At 42.1% G+C, this 18,181-nt stretch overlaps 1 protein-coding gene across 1 annotated transcript in view; it reads right to left on the reverse strand.

Moving 5' to 3' along the window:
• jak2a (Janus kinase 2a) overlaps nucleotides 1-18,181 on the reverse strand; it is a 43,268-nt gene that overhangs the window by 13,275 nt on the left and 11,812 nt on the right. The window contains exons 2-9 of the mRNA XM_085413668.1: nucleotides 16,571-16,839; nucleotides 11,084-11,207; nucleotides 10,840-10,960; nucleotides 9,176-9,321; nucleotides 2,299-2,593; nucleotides 1,971-2,090; nucleotides 396-553; nucleotides 186-297 (exon numbers count right to left, since the gene is read on the reverse strand). Coding sequence (XP_085269794.1) covers nucleotides 186-297; nucleotides 396-553; nucleotides 1,971-2,090; nucleotides 2,299-2,593; nucleotides 9,176-9,321; nucleotides 10,840-10,960; nucleotides 11,084-11,207; nucleotides 16,571-16,835 — 1,341 coding nt within the window. The 5' untranslated portion in view covers nucleotides 16,836-16,839. The remainder of the gene's footprint in view (nucleotides 1-185; nucleotides 298-395; nucleotides 554-1,970; nucleotides 2,091-2,298; nucleotides 2,594-9,175; nucleotides 9,322-10,839; nucleotides 10,961-11,083; nucleotides 11,208-16,570; nucleotides 16,840-18,181) is intronic.

Consider the following 18,181-nt stretch of genomic DNA (forward strand, 5'->3'; position numbering starts at 1 on the left):
AAAACCAGTGGACATGGTTTACTTTGAGAAACAGCTGTGCAATTTCATCGTAGTGACTTTAAACATCTTACTTCATATTTTATATCTGCTTGGATGTATGCAGTCATAAGCTGAAGAAGCGAGTTACATTGCATAGCAGTAATGTGGGAAATCGAGTGTTCCCCACAAACATTAACACTACTTACCCCCACCACAAAAGACATGAAGTATTTATCATAATCCCTGGGGCTGCAGCGAAGCATGTACAGGCCTTGATGGTTACCGGAGCGCCGCAATTTACTGACCGTAAATTCCATCCTGCGATCAAAAGGGACAGAATGTTTTTTGCTGATTTCATCTGTCCATGACTGTGCATGTGGGACGTGATGCATGATATGCATGCGTGTGATACTTACGACACAGGGCCGTGGCAGTAGCTCTGAATGCACTCCAGAAGCCGTGGCGGCGCTAATTCTTTGCACAGGTAATGATGGGCATCGGCCACCAGCCTGTAGTATCCATCGATCAGTGACACGAATGACACGGCCACTGAGAGCGAGCGAAATTCCAGCTCCTTCATTGTGAGTCAATGCAGAGGCATACAGAAATACAGATGCAGGATTTTACTTATTTTCTCGTGCTGGAAGCAACAAAGTATCTTATACACGAGCAAATGAGGACAACCTAACATCATTTAGTTGTGAGAGTTCAGCCCAGAGTCTCCAAGTTGATACTGCTACCATCTTGATCCATGATGGCTGCCACTGGTGACACGTGCCTGTTATCTGCTGCCAGTACTAAGCGTTCATTCAACTGTCTGAATACATACACTATATTTACTAAATAATTTAAGTAAATATAAGTACATTACACCTGCAGGAGCTGCTCCGCCATGAAAACCCATGCCACAAAGCTCCCGGTGCAGTGTTTATGCTGCCGTTAATGTCACAGGAGGTCTGGAACTCTAAAGATATTGAGTCAGCAGAGCTTTGAGTACTCGGTGACTCACCATGTAACTTTATGTAGTCTGCCACTTGGTAAATGAGTTTCTAAAAGTTCCCACTTTGCAGTAATACTATTTGCAGCTGACTGTAGGAAAAAAAAAAGAAATTTCGGGAACTGCTTTCTTGAAACGGTGATACCTATTATGAATTCAGTGTCTTCTTTAGAATAGCCCATCTTTCTTTCACAAATGTTTGTAAAGGCAGACTGCATGGTGAGGTGCTTGATTTTATACACCTGTATCAATTGAACTAAAAATACCTGTACTCAAAGATTAAGAGGAGTAGACATGTACTTTTATCCACAGAGCATATCTATTGAACTGCTGAGCATCTATCATGGTACTGGAACTGATGTTGAGGTCGTTAAACTGATGTGGAGATGCAGAATGAACTTCAAACTGGTAGGAAAACAATTTATTTTTCCACAGTGTTTCTTTTGTCCTGTTTCTCTCACCCCTAACAGGTCGGAGCAGATGGCTGCCCCTCCATGAGCCTGGTTTTGCTGGAGGTTTCTTCCTGTTAAAAGGGAGTATTTCCTTCGCCCTGGAACCAAGCGCTTGCTCATAGATGGATGTTTGATTGCTGGAGTTTCTCTGTATTATCTTAGGGTGTGGGGATCCTGCTTCATTGCATTTAATTTAATTCCACATTTTCTTAACTAAATCCAAATTAGCTTGTGTGTTTAGATGTTATGTTTAGCTAGTTGTTGGTCTGTTGTGTCAGCTCCTAAGATTTCTGGTAGTGGCATGGTTTCATTATGTGGGGCATCTGGAGGAGGATAATGTGTTCAAGTCATGTTGGCCCCATTGAAACGATTTATCTTCATATCCTTAAATACTTCATTCAAATGAATAAAGAACATATGTTGCAACATGGTTAACAGACATGACTGAAAGTTAAATAGTTTTAAACCAAAGTGAACTGTAATTAAAATTTCTCAGTAACAGCAGAGAATGACCAATAACACAGCAGACGTGTTTACTATACCATGATCTGGTTATCCTGTTTGGTGAGTGTAACTATGCGGCTCTCTGCAGATCCTTCCTTATTGCCTTGTTTGATACTGATGTCAATCACCTCTGGAAAATCACAGTATGTCTGCAGCTCCTACACACACACACACACACACACACACACACACACACACACACACACACACACACACACACACACACACACACACACACACACACACACACACACGAACAGTTAAAAATAGTTATTTGTATTCTTTTTTTTTAAAATCAATGCACACAAGCACCAATGATAGGACACACCCATGACAACAACACACTTGTAATATATTTGTTCTCACCTCCTCTGCTCTGTCCTCCTCTTTCCCTTTAGACCACTGGATGCCCTTATTTCCCATGACAATGATGGTAACCTCATTTGAGGAGGTGTCTGTGACTTGGAAGTGCTCGGAGTAGAGAGAGGGCAACAGCATCTCAAGGCTCATTAAGTATTTGAGCTTGAGGTTACACACAGTGGCCTTGCACTCACTGAACTGCTGGATGAACTTCCTGAAGCGATAGCGGATTCTCTTCCGAGTCAAAATGTTATATTCCTGGATGCGGCTTCGCATGGACACTGGGAGGAAGGACTTGTAGCTAAAAGAACAGAGAGGTCATTCAGGAGGATCTGTCTAAAATCTTTACAAATAATTCATCCTAATGATTAGTTAGGCAGAAATATATATATATATATATATATATATATATATATATATATATATATATATATATATATATATATATATATATATATATATATATATATACACCCTGTGATCAAGCCTAGTACAGATGAAATATTTTCAACTGAAACTTTATTTCACATACAGGTATTTTATTTAACTGCATGAACACTGTGTCTGTCACACTACTTTGATGATATTGTTATTCATAAACTATACCACATGCACACCAGCACAGGAACTAGCATTTCTAATTATTTAGGTCAAATAGTTGGCAGCATATGCACGCACATGCATATCCAGCACGATAAAATCACACTTCATGCACAGCTGTCTCTCTCTCTCTCTCTCTCTCTCTCTGTACTTCAAGAACAGTTTCTCGTCTAAAAATCTGTTTTCTGCATTATTCACACAAGTCTACCGTTGTTTACAGCGCTGCCGGCCGCAATTTTTTTCCTTTTACTTACTTCCGAAAAGAAAACCTAATTTCTGCCGTTCAATAGGCTTCTGAACAAATTTGAACTTTTAAAATTATGCAAAATGCAAAACGCTTAGCCGTGTCTCTAATAAAACCGCTGTAACTTCAGAGGTAATGTTCATAAGTTGATTAATGGTTTTCTTTCGTTTTTGATGTACTGCAGAATATTTTTATAAAATCCCAGGCCAGGAAAATCACCTTCACGTTTTTCTGTGTTTTATCTTCAGCTACTTTGACACAGAAGCATCTGCTGTGATGCTCACACCTTTGATAAAGTCTTGCGAGTGTCAGCTTCCTTTTTATAGATACAAAAATATGTAAATGTACTGATCTGAATTATAATATTTCTGACTGTCTGAGGCAAAATTTCCCAGATTTAAATCGAATTGAATCGAATTGTGGATCGAATCGTTTCAGGACCTTGTGAATCAGAATCGATTCTAGAAATCAGTGACGATATCCAGCCCTATTTTACAGTTTTCCACAAGGGTTGCAAGGCCACAGGTCTAAGCATGCGTTGATCAGTCTCCCCAACCACCTATTCCAGGTCTTCTAGTGGAACGCTAGCCTAGATAATAATTCAAGATGGCGCCGAGTATGGCAGCCTCGTCGCGAGCTCCCCCAAGCAACGGCTTTCTTCTGTGTTTAATTTTACTTTTCCTTTATTTTTTCACGAGCAGCACTTGTCTCCTTGTGTACGACCGACAAACCTTACTGGACATAAAAGACGGTCTTTCTAATAACTTTCCGGAGTTCAAGTTTTGCAACACGGACGCTCCGTTTGCAGACCCCCCATTCATCTCACCTGAGACGCCTTTGTTCTCTGGCCCTGGAGGCCGCAAACGCCGACGCAGAGGGAGAAGATCTGGCGTTCTGGTTCGACTGAGACGGCGCACTTACAGACCACCGTTACCCAGTTTATTACTGGCTAATATGCAGTCTCTGGAGAACAAGCTGTGCGAGCTTCGGGCACGGATCTCATTCCAGCGAGAGATGCGGGACTGCTGCGTGATATGCCTCACAGAAACCTGGCTATCGGACAAAGTACCGGACTCCGCAATACAACTGCCGGGGTTCTCTGTGCACCGCGCGGACAGGTCACAGGATCTTACTGGGAAAAGCAGAGGCGGTGGTGTGTGTTTCATGATCAACAACAGCTGGTGTGATTATGCGAACGTGCACCCGGTCAAATCCTTCTGCTCACCGGACCTGGAGTACCTGATGATTAAGTGCCGGCCATTCTGGCTACCGAGGGAATTTACAGCAGTGATTATTACGGCTGTTTACATTCCCCCACAAGCCGACACTGACCGTGCACTCAGGGAACTGTACAGCGCGATCAGCAGCGAGGAAACCGCACACCCAGAGGCAGCGTTTATCACAGCCGGAGACTTTAATAAGGGAGACCTGAAGAAAGTCTCACCAAAACTCCATCAACACATCCTTTTCAACACACGTGGAAACCGGCTACTCGACCACTGTTACACCTCTTTCCGGGATGCGTACAAAGCCCTCCCCCGCGCCCCATTCGGCCAATCAGATCACTGCTCCATCCTGCTCCTGCCCGCCTACAGGCAGAAGCTGAAACAGGAAGCTCCAACCCGGAGGGCGGTGCACTGTTGGACGGACCAATCGGAGTCTGCGCTGCGGGACTGTTTTGATCACGCGGACTGGGAAATGTTTCACGTGGCCGCCAGAGACATTGATGAATACACAGACTCAGTCTGTGGATTTATCAGGAAATGCGTGGAAGATGTCGTCCCATCCAGAACAGTCAAATCCTTCCCAAATCAAAAACCCTGGATTAACGGAGATGTTCGCGCGGCACTGGTGGCACGGAACACCGCCTTTGCCTCCACGAACACATCGGACTACAAACACGCACATTACCAACTCCGGAAGACGATCAAAGCAGCCAAACGTGAGTACAGGGACAGGGTGGAACAACAGTTTGACAACCCTCGGAGTATGTGGCAGGGACTAAACACGATCACAGACTTTAGAGGGAAAACCAGCACACCGCAGACCACGGCCTCCCTGTGTGAGGATCTAAACGTATTCTACGCTAGATTCGACACAGCGAACACCATGAGACCGGACAGTGTGCGCACCGCGGATGACGTCAGTGCGCACACTGTGTCTGAGGAGGATGTGCGGAGGTGCTTCAGGAAGGTGAACGCACGCAAAGCTACTGGTCCGGACGGGATTCCCGGCCGCGTCCTCAGGTCATGCGCGGCTCAGCTGGCTGGAGTGTTCACACACATCTTCAACCTTTCCCTCTCTCTGTCTGTAGTCCCAGCCTGCTTCAAAATGGCCACCATCGTCCCTGTACCCAAATCCTCCACCATCTCCTCATTGAACGACTGGCGACCTGTAGCCCTGACCCCCATCGTAAGCAAATGCTTCGAGAAGCTGGTCAGGGACTTCATCTGCTCTGCACTACCCGACTCACTGGACCCTCTACAGTTTGCATACCGCCACAACAGGTCCACTGATGATGCCATAGCCCTGACACTACACACTGCCCTGTCACACCTGGAGAAGAGAGACACGTATGTGAGGATGCTGTTTGTAGATTACAGCTCAGCATTCAATACCATCGTTCCCTCGAAGCTGGACAGGAAACTGCAGGATCTAGGACTGAGCAGCTCCCTCTGCAGCTGGATCCTTAGCTTCCTGTCTGACAGACGCCAGGTGGTCAGACTGGGCAGCATCACCTCATCCCCCATCACACTGAACACTGGTGCTCCACAGGGGTGTGTACTGAGCCCTCTCCTGTACTCACTCTACACCTACGACTGCACGGCCACTAACAACTCCAACATCATTGTGAAGTTTGCGGACGACACTACAGTGGTGGGTCTTATCACCAACGGTGATGAGACAGCTTACAGGGAGGAGGTCAGCGCCCTGACCCACTGGTGTCAAGACAACCATCTCACCCTCAACGTCGCAAAGACAAAGGAGTTGATAGTGGACTTCCGGAGGTGCAGAGAAGTACACACCCCCATCACCATCAACGGCGCTGCTGTGGAGAGAGTGAGCAGCTTCCGGTTCCTTGGAGTACATCTGGCTGAGGATCTTACGTGGTCAGTACACACAAACAAAACAGTGAAGAAGGCGCAGCAGCGCCTCTTCTTTCTCAGGAGACTGAAAAGATTCGGCATGAGCCCCCGCATCCTCAGGACCTTCTATCACTGTGCCATTGAGAGCATCCTCACTGGATGCATCACCACCTGGTATGGCAACAGCACCGCCTACAACCGCAAAGCTCTCCAGCGAGTAGTGCGGTGCTCTGAACGGATAATTGGAGGTGAGCTTCCCTCCCTCCAAGACATCTACAGGAAGCGGTGCCTGAGGAAAGCGGGGAGGATCATCAAGGACTCCAGTCACCCCAGCCATAAACTGTTCAGACTGCTTCCATCAGGAAGGAGGTTCTGCAGCATCCGGTCCCGTACCAGCAGACTGAGAGACAGCTTTTTCCATCAGGCCATCAGACTGCTGAACACGTCATAGACACCTCAGCTTCACTACTGGAACTTTAACATTATGCACTCCACACTGTATATAAATGCCACTTGTTTTGCACATATTCAACTCTGTATATTTTATATATTTTATTATTATTATTATTATTATTATTATTATTATTATTATTATTATTTATTTGTTTTTTTTAATTTTTTTTTAACTATTTAATTTGTAAAAATGTGCATACACACACACACCACACACACACACACACGTAGGAAAATATTTAGTATACACATCCAGAAATGCATACACTATTATATATTGTACATATATTTATTAGTTTCAGGTTGGCCATTCTTGTATTTTGCTCGTTTGTGTTGTTGTGTTTGCACATCTCTGTTGCTTGTGGGGCTCGCACACAAGAATTTCACTCGCATGTGCTGTGCCAGTGTGCCTGCACATGTGATGTGACAATAAAAGTGATTTGATTTGATTTGATTTGATTAGATATATAACCTTTCCAGGAAGTTCTGGGTGTAACCAAGGTCTTTTTTCCTGTTGCACATTCTAGTCTAATGACCTAAGCAGCTCACCAGATCACTGAACCTTACCTCACATTCTCTTTGGCTGTTTATGATTATGGGCACAATTAGTGATAAAAAGCAGCCCTGGCAGTTCAATACCACCAGGGAATTAGTCTGAATTATTGCCAGCAATGTTAAGCAAGCTCTCACTACAGTAACAGTGAACAGCATACAGCAACAGACCCAACAACCCATACTTGTTAAGAAATCTGGATAGGATACCACAAGGAACACCTTCGAATGCCTTCTCTAAGTCCACCAATTGAGTTGAGCGAACTACCAACAATCCTTGATTATCCTTAAGATGATGATGGCCCAGTCCTGTGTCCCATGACTAGGACGAAGGTGGCAGAGGGCAACCAACACTTTTTTGGGGCCCGTGTTAATTAAAATCAGTTGTGGCCCCTGCATGCCAAACACCCAGACAATAGGAGAGCACAATCTCCTATGAGGAGCTGTAAAAGGCCAGCAGCAGCTTTCGGTCATGGTTATTATTCCTCAGGACACGGAGGAAGTGCAGCTGCTGTTAGGCCTTCTTTACCAGTGTGTGAGTCCAGGTGAGATCAGTTGAGATGTGGGTGCCCAGAAGCCTGTAGGTGGAGACAGATTTCACCTGTTCTCTGTTTATAATAAGAGTGGAGTGGACCTGTCTGTGCCTCCTGAAGTCTATTTTGAGTTCTTTTGTTTGAGGACGTTCAGCTTCAGGTTTCTGAGCACCAGCAGGACAAGTTCTCTACCTCAACCCTGTACGCTGTCTCATCTCCATCAGAGATGAGACCGACTATGGTGGTTCATACTTGACCATGACGTTGGTTGTTTGGGTTGGTGTACAGTCATGTGTTTACCGGGCGTACAGTAAGGACCGGGAACGCAGCACCACAAGAATCAAACCAGGCAAAGAAGGTGTTGAACTCCTCTGCAACTTTGAAGCTGCTGTCGGGGGTTGGGGGGCTCTGGCCTTTAAAGTTCGTGAGGGCTTGGATGCCTCTCTATACCTGGCAGAGGTTGTTGCCTGTGAGGAAGCCCTCTATCCTTCCTTACTTCTATCCACCTCTTGTAGGCCTCCTTGGCCTGTTTGATGCCCTTCCTCAGGTTGGCTCTGGCGGGCTGGTTCTGGCCAGGTACGGGGTGTGATAAACCTTTAGGTGGAGCACAGCCTAAAAAGCACCACCGTAGTTTGCCAATCCAAGGACACTGTTGCCAGCTTCCATGCAATGTTGCAGAGGCAAGTTAACCCCTAAAGCCCCACAATGTCTAAAACCTTAAGCAACTTGGAAAAAAATCCACTCCACTCCAGTGGATAGTATTTTTTCATTTTACAGGACATTTTCCCATTTTCATTTCCATTTCCTTTTTTATGATTCTATTTCTTAACACAGCTTGATTATATCATTATCTGCAACACTCAAGGAAAGGCTTTTCCTTCACACATTGCCAGATCTACAGGATCCAAGTTTAAATGTTTAGGAATTTTTTTTGCAGAAGATTAGTTTAGATGTCTTTGAGTTAGAGCAATTTCATCCTTCATGACAAAACATCGAAATTCCCTATGCCACCAGGGTCACGCCCTTTGATGAAAACTCTTTTTTCAGTTGAGCCTAAAACCAACTCCTTCAGGGCTTCCTGGGGTTTCTGGGGTCAACTGCCTTGAAGCAGTAAAACATGACATTTCCTGTTCCCACTAGGTAACACTGTGACCAGTCAAATATTGCAAAATGTGCCAAATTTCATGAAAGATCTGAAAAAGGTGATCAAAGACATGAAATAATAATAATAATAATGATAAATGGAGCAGATACAACAGGGCATTCACACTTCGTGTCCTCAGGCCCTAAAAAAAACAATCCAGGAAGTCTTAATAGGTATTAGGTAAGTAAAACTATAAAAGACTGCTAAGATTTTGTTTCCTAATTTTTTTTTTTTGAGCAGATTGGAAAATAAGAAACAGACGGCAAGCTACCTTTTGTCATTGTAGATGTCCACTGCTGATTGCCCGCTCTCTTTGGCGAGCCTCATCATGTCCAGCACAGCCATGCCCAGGCACTCCTCCTGCGCTTCATGGCTAACTGGAATATCAACCCAGCCATTCAGAAAGTCACTACGCCACTGGCAAAAGAAAATGAACAAAAGGAAACTGATGAATAATACACAAAGAAAAAAGTAAATATGACTAAAGCTAAAAATTAATCAGATTAGGAGCAGCAGGGTAAACAGAAAGTACCGTATTTTCCGCACTATAAGGCGCACTTAAAATCCTTTAATTTTCTCAAAAATCGGCAGTGCACCTTATAATCCGGTGCGCCTTATATATGAATTCTGGTTGTGCTTACTGACCTCGAACCGATTTTAAGTGGTACACAGCGCTCAAAAATCGTTTTAGTACGACTTCGGTAAGCTACAATGCCACACCACTTGATGGTAGCATTATGGCTACCGTAGTCAGGAGCCTCGCAGAGTAATATGGGTCCAGGAAGTTAGCTCGCTAGTTTCCACCTAAACATGATATACCATGTTCTGACTGAGAGATTTCTAAAAGAATTAAAACGTACATAAATATATATAAACATACATAAAAAATAAATGAAGACAGGTGAGGGTTCCCAATGGTTAGGGACAAATGCAATCATATGGCAGGAAAGGGTCTAAAGGGACCAAACTTGAGTCAGGAGAACAGCTGAGATAATCCATCCGCAATACGAGGTTAGTCATTAATATACTGCAACAACCTGGGAATAGAGGAGCTGCAAGTGAATTCAACATTACTGAATAAATGTTACGGAAGTGGAGGAAGCAAGAAGGATGAGTCGAGTAAAGTTTGACTTTTGACTGTTTTGTTTCGCTAAATGCGCCTTTTGTATGACAACAGACCTGTTCATCGACAGTGTGCCTTATAATCCGGTGCGCTTTATGGTCCGAAAAATACGGCATCTTTTAAGGAGAACGGCTATTTTAATGTTAATATAAAGAAGAGGCTGCCCCTCCATAAGCAGGATTATGGAGGGGCAGCCTCCATAAGCCTGCATTAAAGTTGTGCATTGACAGAAAATGCACAACTTTAATGCACAACTCTTTTTATCCATTATTTCATCAGCAAACTACTACGTGGCTGAACTCTTGCAGAAGTCCACCAAAACAAACCCGTCTGTTTTGCCACACAGCTCGGGGTGTCAATGTGGCAATGGTGATGAAAACAAAACTCAACAGACAGTGTCTTCAAGTGAGGTTAGCACAAACATGACAAGATAAAAAAAAAAAGTCAGAAGCTATTTTAAAAACATGCACACAAAAACATTTGTGTGCATGCATACACATAAACAAAAAGAACCTGGACCTGTTCCCCATTTTGTGCTTCTTGAGCACTCTCACTACCCCACTTCCTGTTTTCTTAATTTGTACCAAAGAATGGGCTGACATGACAGACAGACTGGCAGCCAGTCAGAGAGACAGAGAAACAAGCACATTTTATCTCCCACCCAACAGTGCTAAAAAAAAGAGAAAGAAACCACATGCGCAGACGATAAAGAAAGGGTGAAGGCATTAAACAGACTCTGCAGACTCTATGGCGCTACAAAAACAAAATGACGTCTTACTGTTCTTTATGAGGTATAAAGCGTTAAGACTAACCTGAAAAAACTGGTATGCCATGACACAGTCATCCATCACAGGGCTTTCCATCCCTTTAGAGAAACCATAGCGATGTGCGTATGATAAATTGCTGCTGTTGTACCAGCCAGGAAAATAGTATCTGGACAAGAGGGGTGATCATGGAAAAGAAGAGAAAAGAGAAAAAGAGAAGAAAAAAAAGTTTGAAAAATCTGAAACAGATTAAGGAAATCAGAAAAAAAAACTAAAAAGTATAACTGTCTACCTGATTCTGAAGTGCAGTTTCTCACAGGATGAGTGGTCCACTTTAAAGACATGATTTGGGGCGAACCATGTTCGGTCACTTTCCCTCATTAGGCCAAACAAGCTGCAGTACACTGGACCAATCCCTGGAAAAAGAATAAATATACATATTGTTTTAAATTAATTAAGTCATTTAAATGTTTAAGGTGCTGTTAGTTTTACTCCGTTAGCAGCTATCTTCCAATCACTTCATCCTACAGTGTCTAACATCATCCCCTATTTAAAGGTCACTTCAGTAAACACTTAATTGCACACATCAATAACCAGTTCGTAAATATAAAAAACAATTTCACTAAACAAACTGCTGATATTTAGAATTTTTTTCGCACATGCAGGATGCTTTGTGGCATCACTGCAGCCTGCAAACAACTGCATTAACATGCTCAACAACAACCAAATATTCTCGTGTAGTGTATCTTCAGTTACCGCTGGTCGATATGCTTCCCCCCACATCGAAAGTCCCTGTGTGCTAGAAGTCTGATGATAATGATGATGATGTATATAGGCTAACAATGGATGGACGACTTCATATACATCCGTAGTAATAAGCATTTGTACAGTATTACGTAAAATGCTTGATAACCCGTCATGTATTTATATTTTTGTAGGAAATGGTGAAATTAATTTGTTGAAACATGTGTATATATATATATACATGGAAATAGAGTATATAGTTTGTAAAATTCTAAAAAGCTCGAATAAGGTCAGTATTTAGTATGACTACTATGACTCTTAGACTTTCTTTTAATGTTTATAAGCATTCGTCAAGAATATTTCTCCTGGCCTCTTCAAGGAAATCTAAAGCTTTTCTTTGGATGTTGGTTGCCTATTGTCCAAATCTCTGTCAAGACGATCTTATACTGCTTCGATGATGTTGAAGTGCAGGCTCTGTTTTGTTGGTAAGTTGCCTGCTATGTGTAGATCAAATACTTGTTCATTCCTTCGGTGCTTTTTTTATGCTTGAATGATTCACAGGTCAGTGTTAAGTGTCTTTTAAAAAAAAAGAAAAGAAAAAGAAAACCTTCCTCTGAAAGACACCAGTGTCCAAAGAAAACCTCAGAAAGACCTTCAGAAAGCTTGGCAAGGTATTGCTCAAAACGTCAATACAAATTAGAACAAATCTGGCACAATGGAAGCAAAATATTAAGAGAATAATACTGTATTTGGTACAATACTGTATTTTGTCACATCCAACTGCAGGGAGTGCAGAATTATTAGGCAAGTTGTATTTTTGAGGAATAATTTTATTATTGAACAACAACCATGTTCTCAATGAACCCAAAAAACTCATTAATATCAAAGCTGAATGTTTTTGGAAGTAGTTTTTAGTTTTAGCTATTTTAGGGGGATATCTGCGTGTGCAGGTGACTATTACTGTGCATAATTATTAGGCAACTTAACAAAAAACAAATATATACCCATTTCAATTATTTATTTTTACCAGTGAAACCAATATAACATCTCCACATTCACAAATATACATTTCTGACATTCAAAAACAAAACAAAAACAAATCAGCGACCAATATAGCCACCTTTCTTTGCAAGGACACTCAAAAGCCTGCCATCCATGGATTCTGTCAGTGTTTGGATCTGTTCACCATCAACATTGCGTGCAGCAGCAACCACAGCCTCCCAGACACTGTTCAGAGAGGTGTACTGTTTTCCCTCCTTGTAAATCTCACATTTGATGATGGACCACAGGTTCTCAATGGGGTTCAGATCAGGTGAACAAGGTGGCCATGTCATTAGTTTTTCTTCTTTTATACCCTTTCTTGCCAGCCACGCTGTGGAGTACTTGGACGCGTGTGATGGAGCATTGTCCTGCATGAAAATCATGTTTTTCTTGAAGGATGCAGACTTCTTCCTGTACCACTGCTTGAAGAAGGTGTCTTCCAGAAACTGGCAGTAGGACTGGGAGTTGAGCTTGACTCCATCCTCAACCCGAAAAGGCCCCACAAGCTCATCTTTGATGATACCAGCCCAAACCAGTACTCCACCTCCACCTTGCTGGCGTCTGAGTCGGACTGGAGCTCTCTGCCCTTTACCAATCCAGCCACGGGCCCATCCATCAAGACTCACTCTCATTTCATCAGTCCATAAAACCTTAGAAAAACCAGTCTTGAGATATTTCTTGGCCCAGTCTTGACGTTTCAGCTTGTGTGTCTTGTTCAGTGGTGGTCGTCTTTCAGCCTTTCTTACCATGGCCATGTCTCTGAGTATTGCACACCTTGTGCTTTTGGGCACTCCAGTGATGTTGCAGCTCTGAAATATGGCCAAACTGGTGGCAAGTGGCATCTTGGCAGCTGCACGCTTGACTTTTCTCAGTTCATGGGCAGTTATTTTGCGCCTTAGTTTTTCCACACGCTTCTTGCGACCCCGTTGACTATTTTGAATGAAACGCTTGATTGTTCGATGATCACGCTTCAGAAGCTTTGCAATTTTGAGACTGCTGCATCCCTCTGCAAGATATCTCACTATTTTTGACTTTTCTGAGCCTGTCAAGTCCTTCTTTTGACCCATTTTGCCAAAGGAAAGGACGTTGCCTAATAATTATGCACACCTGATATAGGGTGTTGATGTCATTAGACCACACCCCTTCTCATTACAGAGATGCACATCACCTAATATGCTTAATTGGTAGTAGGCTTTCGAGCCTATACAGCTTGGAGTAAGACAACATGCATGAAGAGGATGATGTGGACAAAATACTCATTTGCCTAATAATTCTGCACTCCCTGTAGTTCATCCTTGAATCCTGTTCATGTCTGGGCCCCATGTAAAGAAATCCTCTCCAGCTTTTCGTGGTGATGATGTACTCTGCCATGTTTACAAGAACACACCGGACACCAGAACAGTGGCCTAGACCAAACTTGAACTAGGAAAACCAGTTAAGTTTAAATGAATGTTTTTGCCAAATCTGAAAAACTTTCCCTTGAATGCTCCTGAGATAGCGGGTTCCTGACTGAGCTCCTTGGCATGGGTGATGAACTTTATTGGACTGGGTCAGGCCACGGCGGTCTACAATGCTGAGGCATAAAAAGTGCCATGAAGAAAACAACTGGTGTTTTATCAGTGTTCGAACTGAACTTAAAGGGCATAAAATGTCATCACGCATGCGGAAGCCCTCACACATGTGAAGCAACAGAGTGAGGACAGAAGCGCTGCCGAGGAGGAAATGGGCTCAACCACAACAAGGGAAGTAAAGTCAAAGTGCTAACAAGGTTAATGTACAGACAACTCCTACCGTGTGATATGTATTACAATCAAAACAGTATAAAAAGTTCAAGATACACTGAAGACTAAAATACTGTAGTTCTACATTTTAAGAGATTTGTACCGCATGTTAGATTTAATAACTTTGTATGCTTTTTTTTAGAAACTGAACAATCAAGCAGAACATCCTTGTGTCTTACTTTTTAACTTATTTCTACATGAGGACTAAAAGGAAGAAATTGTACTAGGGATGACTGCAAAGAAGGAGGCCATAATTAACTTCAGTCTGGTAGCAAGTTGTCCTGCCCTAGCCATTTAAATGAATATTAATGATTCTCTAATAAATAATATCCTAGTAACAAACTACTCAACTTATTCAGCTAAATTCAACTGCAATTAACCAACAAAAGAAACAGTCTAAGAGACAGTCAGAAGGTAAAGTACAAGTTTAAGAATTGACAAAGAGGTGGAAATGAAAAATGAAACAAAGACTTTGAAAAATGGGGAAATATAAAAACAGCTCATGGTAAAAAGACTTCATTCAACCGTTCCAGAAGGAAGGGTGCACATAGGGGAAAACAGACACACAGCGAGACAACTTCCTGATCTGAGTTTTCTAGAAAGAGGCGATGACAAAGTGGCCTTACTATCTTAGTTCTGTTTTCACGACTAAAAACTGGCCTAAGCAATCTAATTCTGGTCTTACTTTAAAAGACAGTTTAAGAAAATGTGCATCTAAACCTTGCAGAGCTTGAATGCTCCTTTACGACCTTTACGAGGATTAAACTGGTCAGTTAGCCCTTAGTAACCCAGTGTCTTAGTGATCTGCAACATCTGCCAAACAGCTGAAATTCACATTTTTATTCATGTGTCGTTAACATTGGGGAGTGTATTTTTTTTTCTTAGTGACCGATGGCTGCCAGGAGGTCACTCACCAATCTTGAGGCCTGCATAATTAGGGCCTAGGTTTTATTTTTAAAAAGCTGTTTTTTGTGACCGTTCAAGTAACCATTATCACTAGTCTACCATAATTATGCACAATCATCTGTGAGTAGTTTGGGAATGTAGACATCTTTAATTTAGAGTCAAATAATTTCTTGTCAGAATGGAGTTAAAGTTACTGCATGAAGTTCCCCTCCCTAGGAAATTCTGTTCAAAATGCAGTCTTGTTTTTTTTTGTCTGGCAGTTTTTGTGTTGGTGTTTCTTGGGGGGGTTTTCTTGCATTTACAAAGAATAAATGAAAGATTAAGAAAAAGGTATGGTATTTAATGTCTAAAACAAATGCACTGAAACAACAGTCCAAAAAAGGTTAACAAACCAGATTACGGGCTCACATTGTTCTGGCAGGGCAAAGAGTATTCATCTCAAAGCAGAAGTAATTCCAATTTAGAGCAATTTTAACCAAGAACAAATCATATTCAAAGAGTGCATCAAGTTTGTTTTCCCCAAAAACGCCAACACAGCTAACTTATTCAACTGCCTTAAAACACCCTAAAATGGATAAGAAAAACAAAACAGTGGTTGCTAATACGAATATCCAACATCAACTCAGGTGCTGTACAATGCATCAGCCTATTCATCCTGAAATAATGTAAATAACATCAATTATTCAGGTATAATGAATTCAGTGAAACGATATATTTTGCTATCTTCTGCAAATGTGCTTTAAATAGCAGGAATGTTGCACAATGTAAAACTAAAAGCTGTGCCTGCTGATTTAATGCTTCACCAAGTTTAGCTGAACGAAAAGGAGCCTTTTATTTTCATTGAAAGAGTTGTGCATTAGGGGAACTGCTGCAAACCATGAATGTGAAAGCAGTGCTGTTTTTATGGGACATTTCTAAGTGAAATTTGTAATCCAAAAATGTCTTGTTGGTTAAGAGTGGGTCTTTCACTGCCAGAATATGTGGATACAGAAGAACCTTTAGATTTCATTGATATAAACGCTTAATTAAAAAAATCCTTAACTGTACTGTGACCTATTTAGAGTTCAAGTGGCTTCTTACAGAAAGAAATGTGTTATAAAGAAACCAGTCACCTTTTAAGAGGATTCCAGCGTGAATGTATGCATTATTTGTAATGCACAGTTAACAGCTGTTGTTTTCTTTATACAAATGTTTTTTGTTAAGCTGAGGTTAGAAAATAGCTCAACCAAAAAATGTCAGATGTGTAAATGAAACTATACACTGCATGTGTGGGTAAACACGTGAACTGAAACACAGTTGTGACTCACCACACGCTTTCGCTGCAGAGATGCAGAGTTCCTCTGCTACGTACTCTCCAGGTGGAAACGTGAGGACACTTTCTGAATAACTTGCCCCGCCCTCTCCTCCCTCCTTCTCGCAGTACTGGTAGACGCTCAGACAGGTGGCCTTACTGTCTTGCTTCGGTCCAGTGGCCAAGTCTAGATTTGGCGGGAGGCCGTTCTGATTTTCCGTGGTGGGCGGGTCCATGTTTGTCAGCAGAATACAAGCCATGTGCCGCTTAAAAAAAGACATGCACCTGTCAGGTGAAAAAGAAGAGATAAAATGAGAAAGGAACGACTTAGAGTGAAAGGAGGCACTGCTGCAGAGAAGGATATTTTTTTATTTATTTTTTTTTGTGGGGGCGGGGGGGGGGGGGGGGGGGGGTATTCAACCTATGCTTTGCAGCAATTGCTAATAAATACTACTTTACAACTGACCATTCAGTACATGTTGCATTGGATAGAAGCTAAGGATTTGAGGGGGGTTTTTGGAGGGGGGGGGGAGTTCTGCATATTAGAATTGTTTTGTTTTTGCATTTCATCAGTAACAGTTACAAGCAGTGAAAACTAGAACTTTGCAGTGTCATTGTCTGTAATAATATCCTGACCTCTGTTAACTTGACAACACTGAGCACTTCCGGCACCTGTACTGTATATAGATAAGAACTTTAGTTGCAAGTGAGCTTCTGAGTTAGTGGCGACACGGTTGCACAAAACTTTTTAGAGAGGAGAGATGCAAAAATGTGCAATAAAAACACTATATGAATGAAGCGGCTTATGTAATACAACAACCTGAACGATCTTAATAAAAACAAGACTGTCTCACTGTGCTTTATTTGAAAATGTATCCATATACCAGTAATATCTGTAGTCAGCATTGTGTGGTGTAGCTCAGCTAAAACGCCCTTTGCTTGCAGAGTTCTTGATTTAAGAAGAGCTCTTCTTTCTGTGCACAAACTAGAAACCTAGAGTTAAATGTGAATAGAGCTGCACTTTAATTGTTGTGTACTACACTGGTACATGGAAGCCACAGGTATTTGGAATGACTCACTCAGAAGTCTCTGATTTGTGTATATTTGTAATACCAGAACATTAGATAGACTGCAGACCAATTCAGTGCTAGGTAGTTTCAGCTGCTCCCTTATTTCCCAAAGGGCTGGATCTGTATGTTTGGTTTGGGACAGACCTTTAAGCCAGATGCCATTTCCCAAACAGCCCTCCAATTTACTACATCCAGGTTGTACTGAGGATGCAGATATAAGCTTGTGACCCACTGAGCCCGGGCTCAGGGGGGTCACAATCAAGTTCAAGTTCAAGTTCAACTTTATTGTCACTTCAACCATATACAGTTTAAAAATACACAGTGAGGCGAAACAACGTTCCTCCAGGAACCAAGGTGCTACAAGACAAGTTAGTGCAAAAAAAATAATAATATATAATATATCTAGTAATAATATTGTGCAAAAAGAGCATTTACAGGTTGGTGTGTGCGATGTTTGCGCTTTGTGTTGGTTAGTCAGTCCAGTCTCAATGTTTTGAGGTATTTGAGTTAAGCTGAGTGATAATGTTAGTGTATGTGTGTGTGTGCGTGTTTATCAG

The sequence above is a fragment of the Rhamphochromis longiceps genome, linkage group LG7 (genome assembly GCF_057381845.1).
Source record: "Rhamphochromis longiceps isolate RC_006_pf linkage group LG7, R_longiceps_female_GT1.1, whole genome shotgun sequence".
Taxonomy (NCBI): Eukaryota; Metazoa; Chordata; class Actinopteri; order Cichliformes; family Cichlidae; genus Rhamphochromis; species Rhamphochromis longiceps.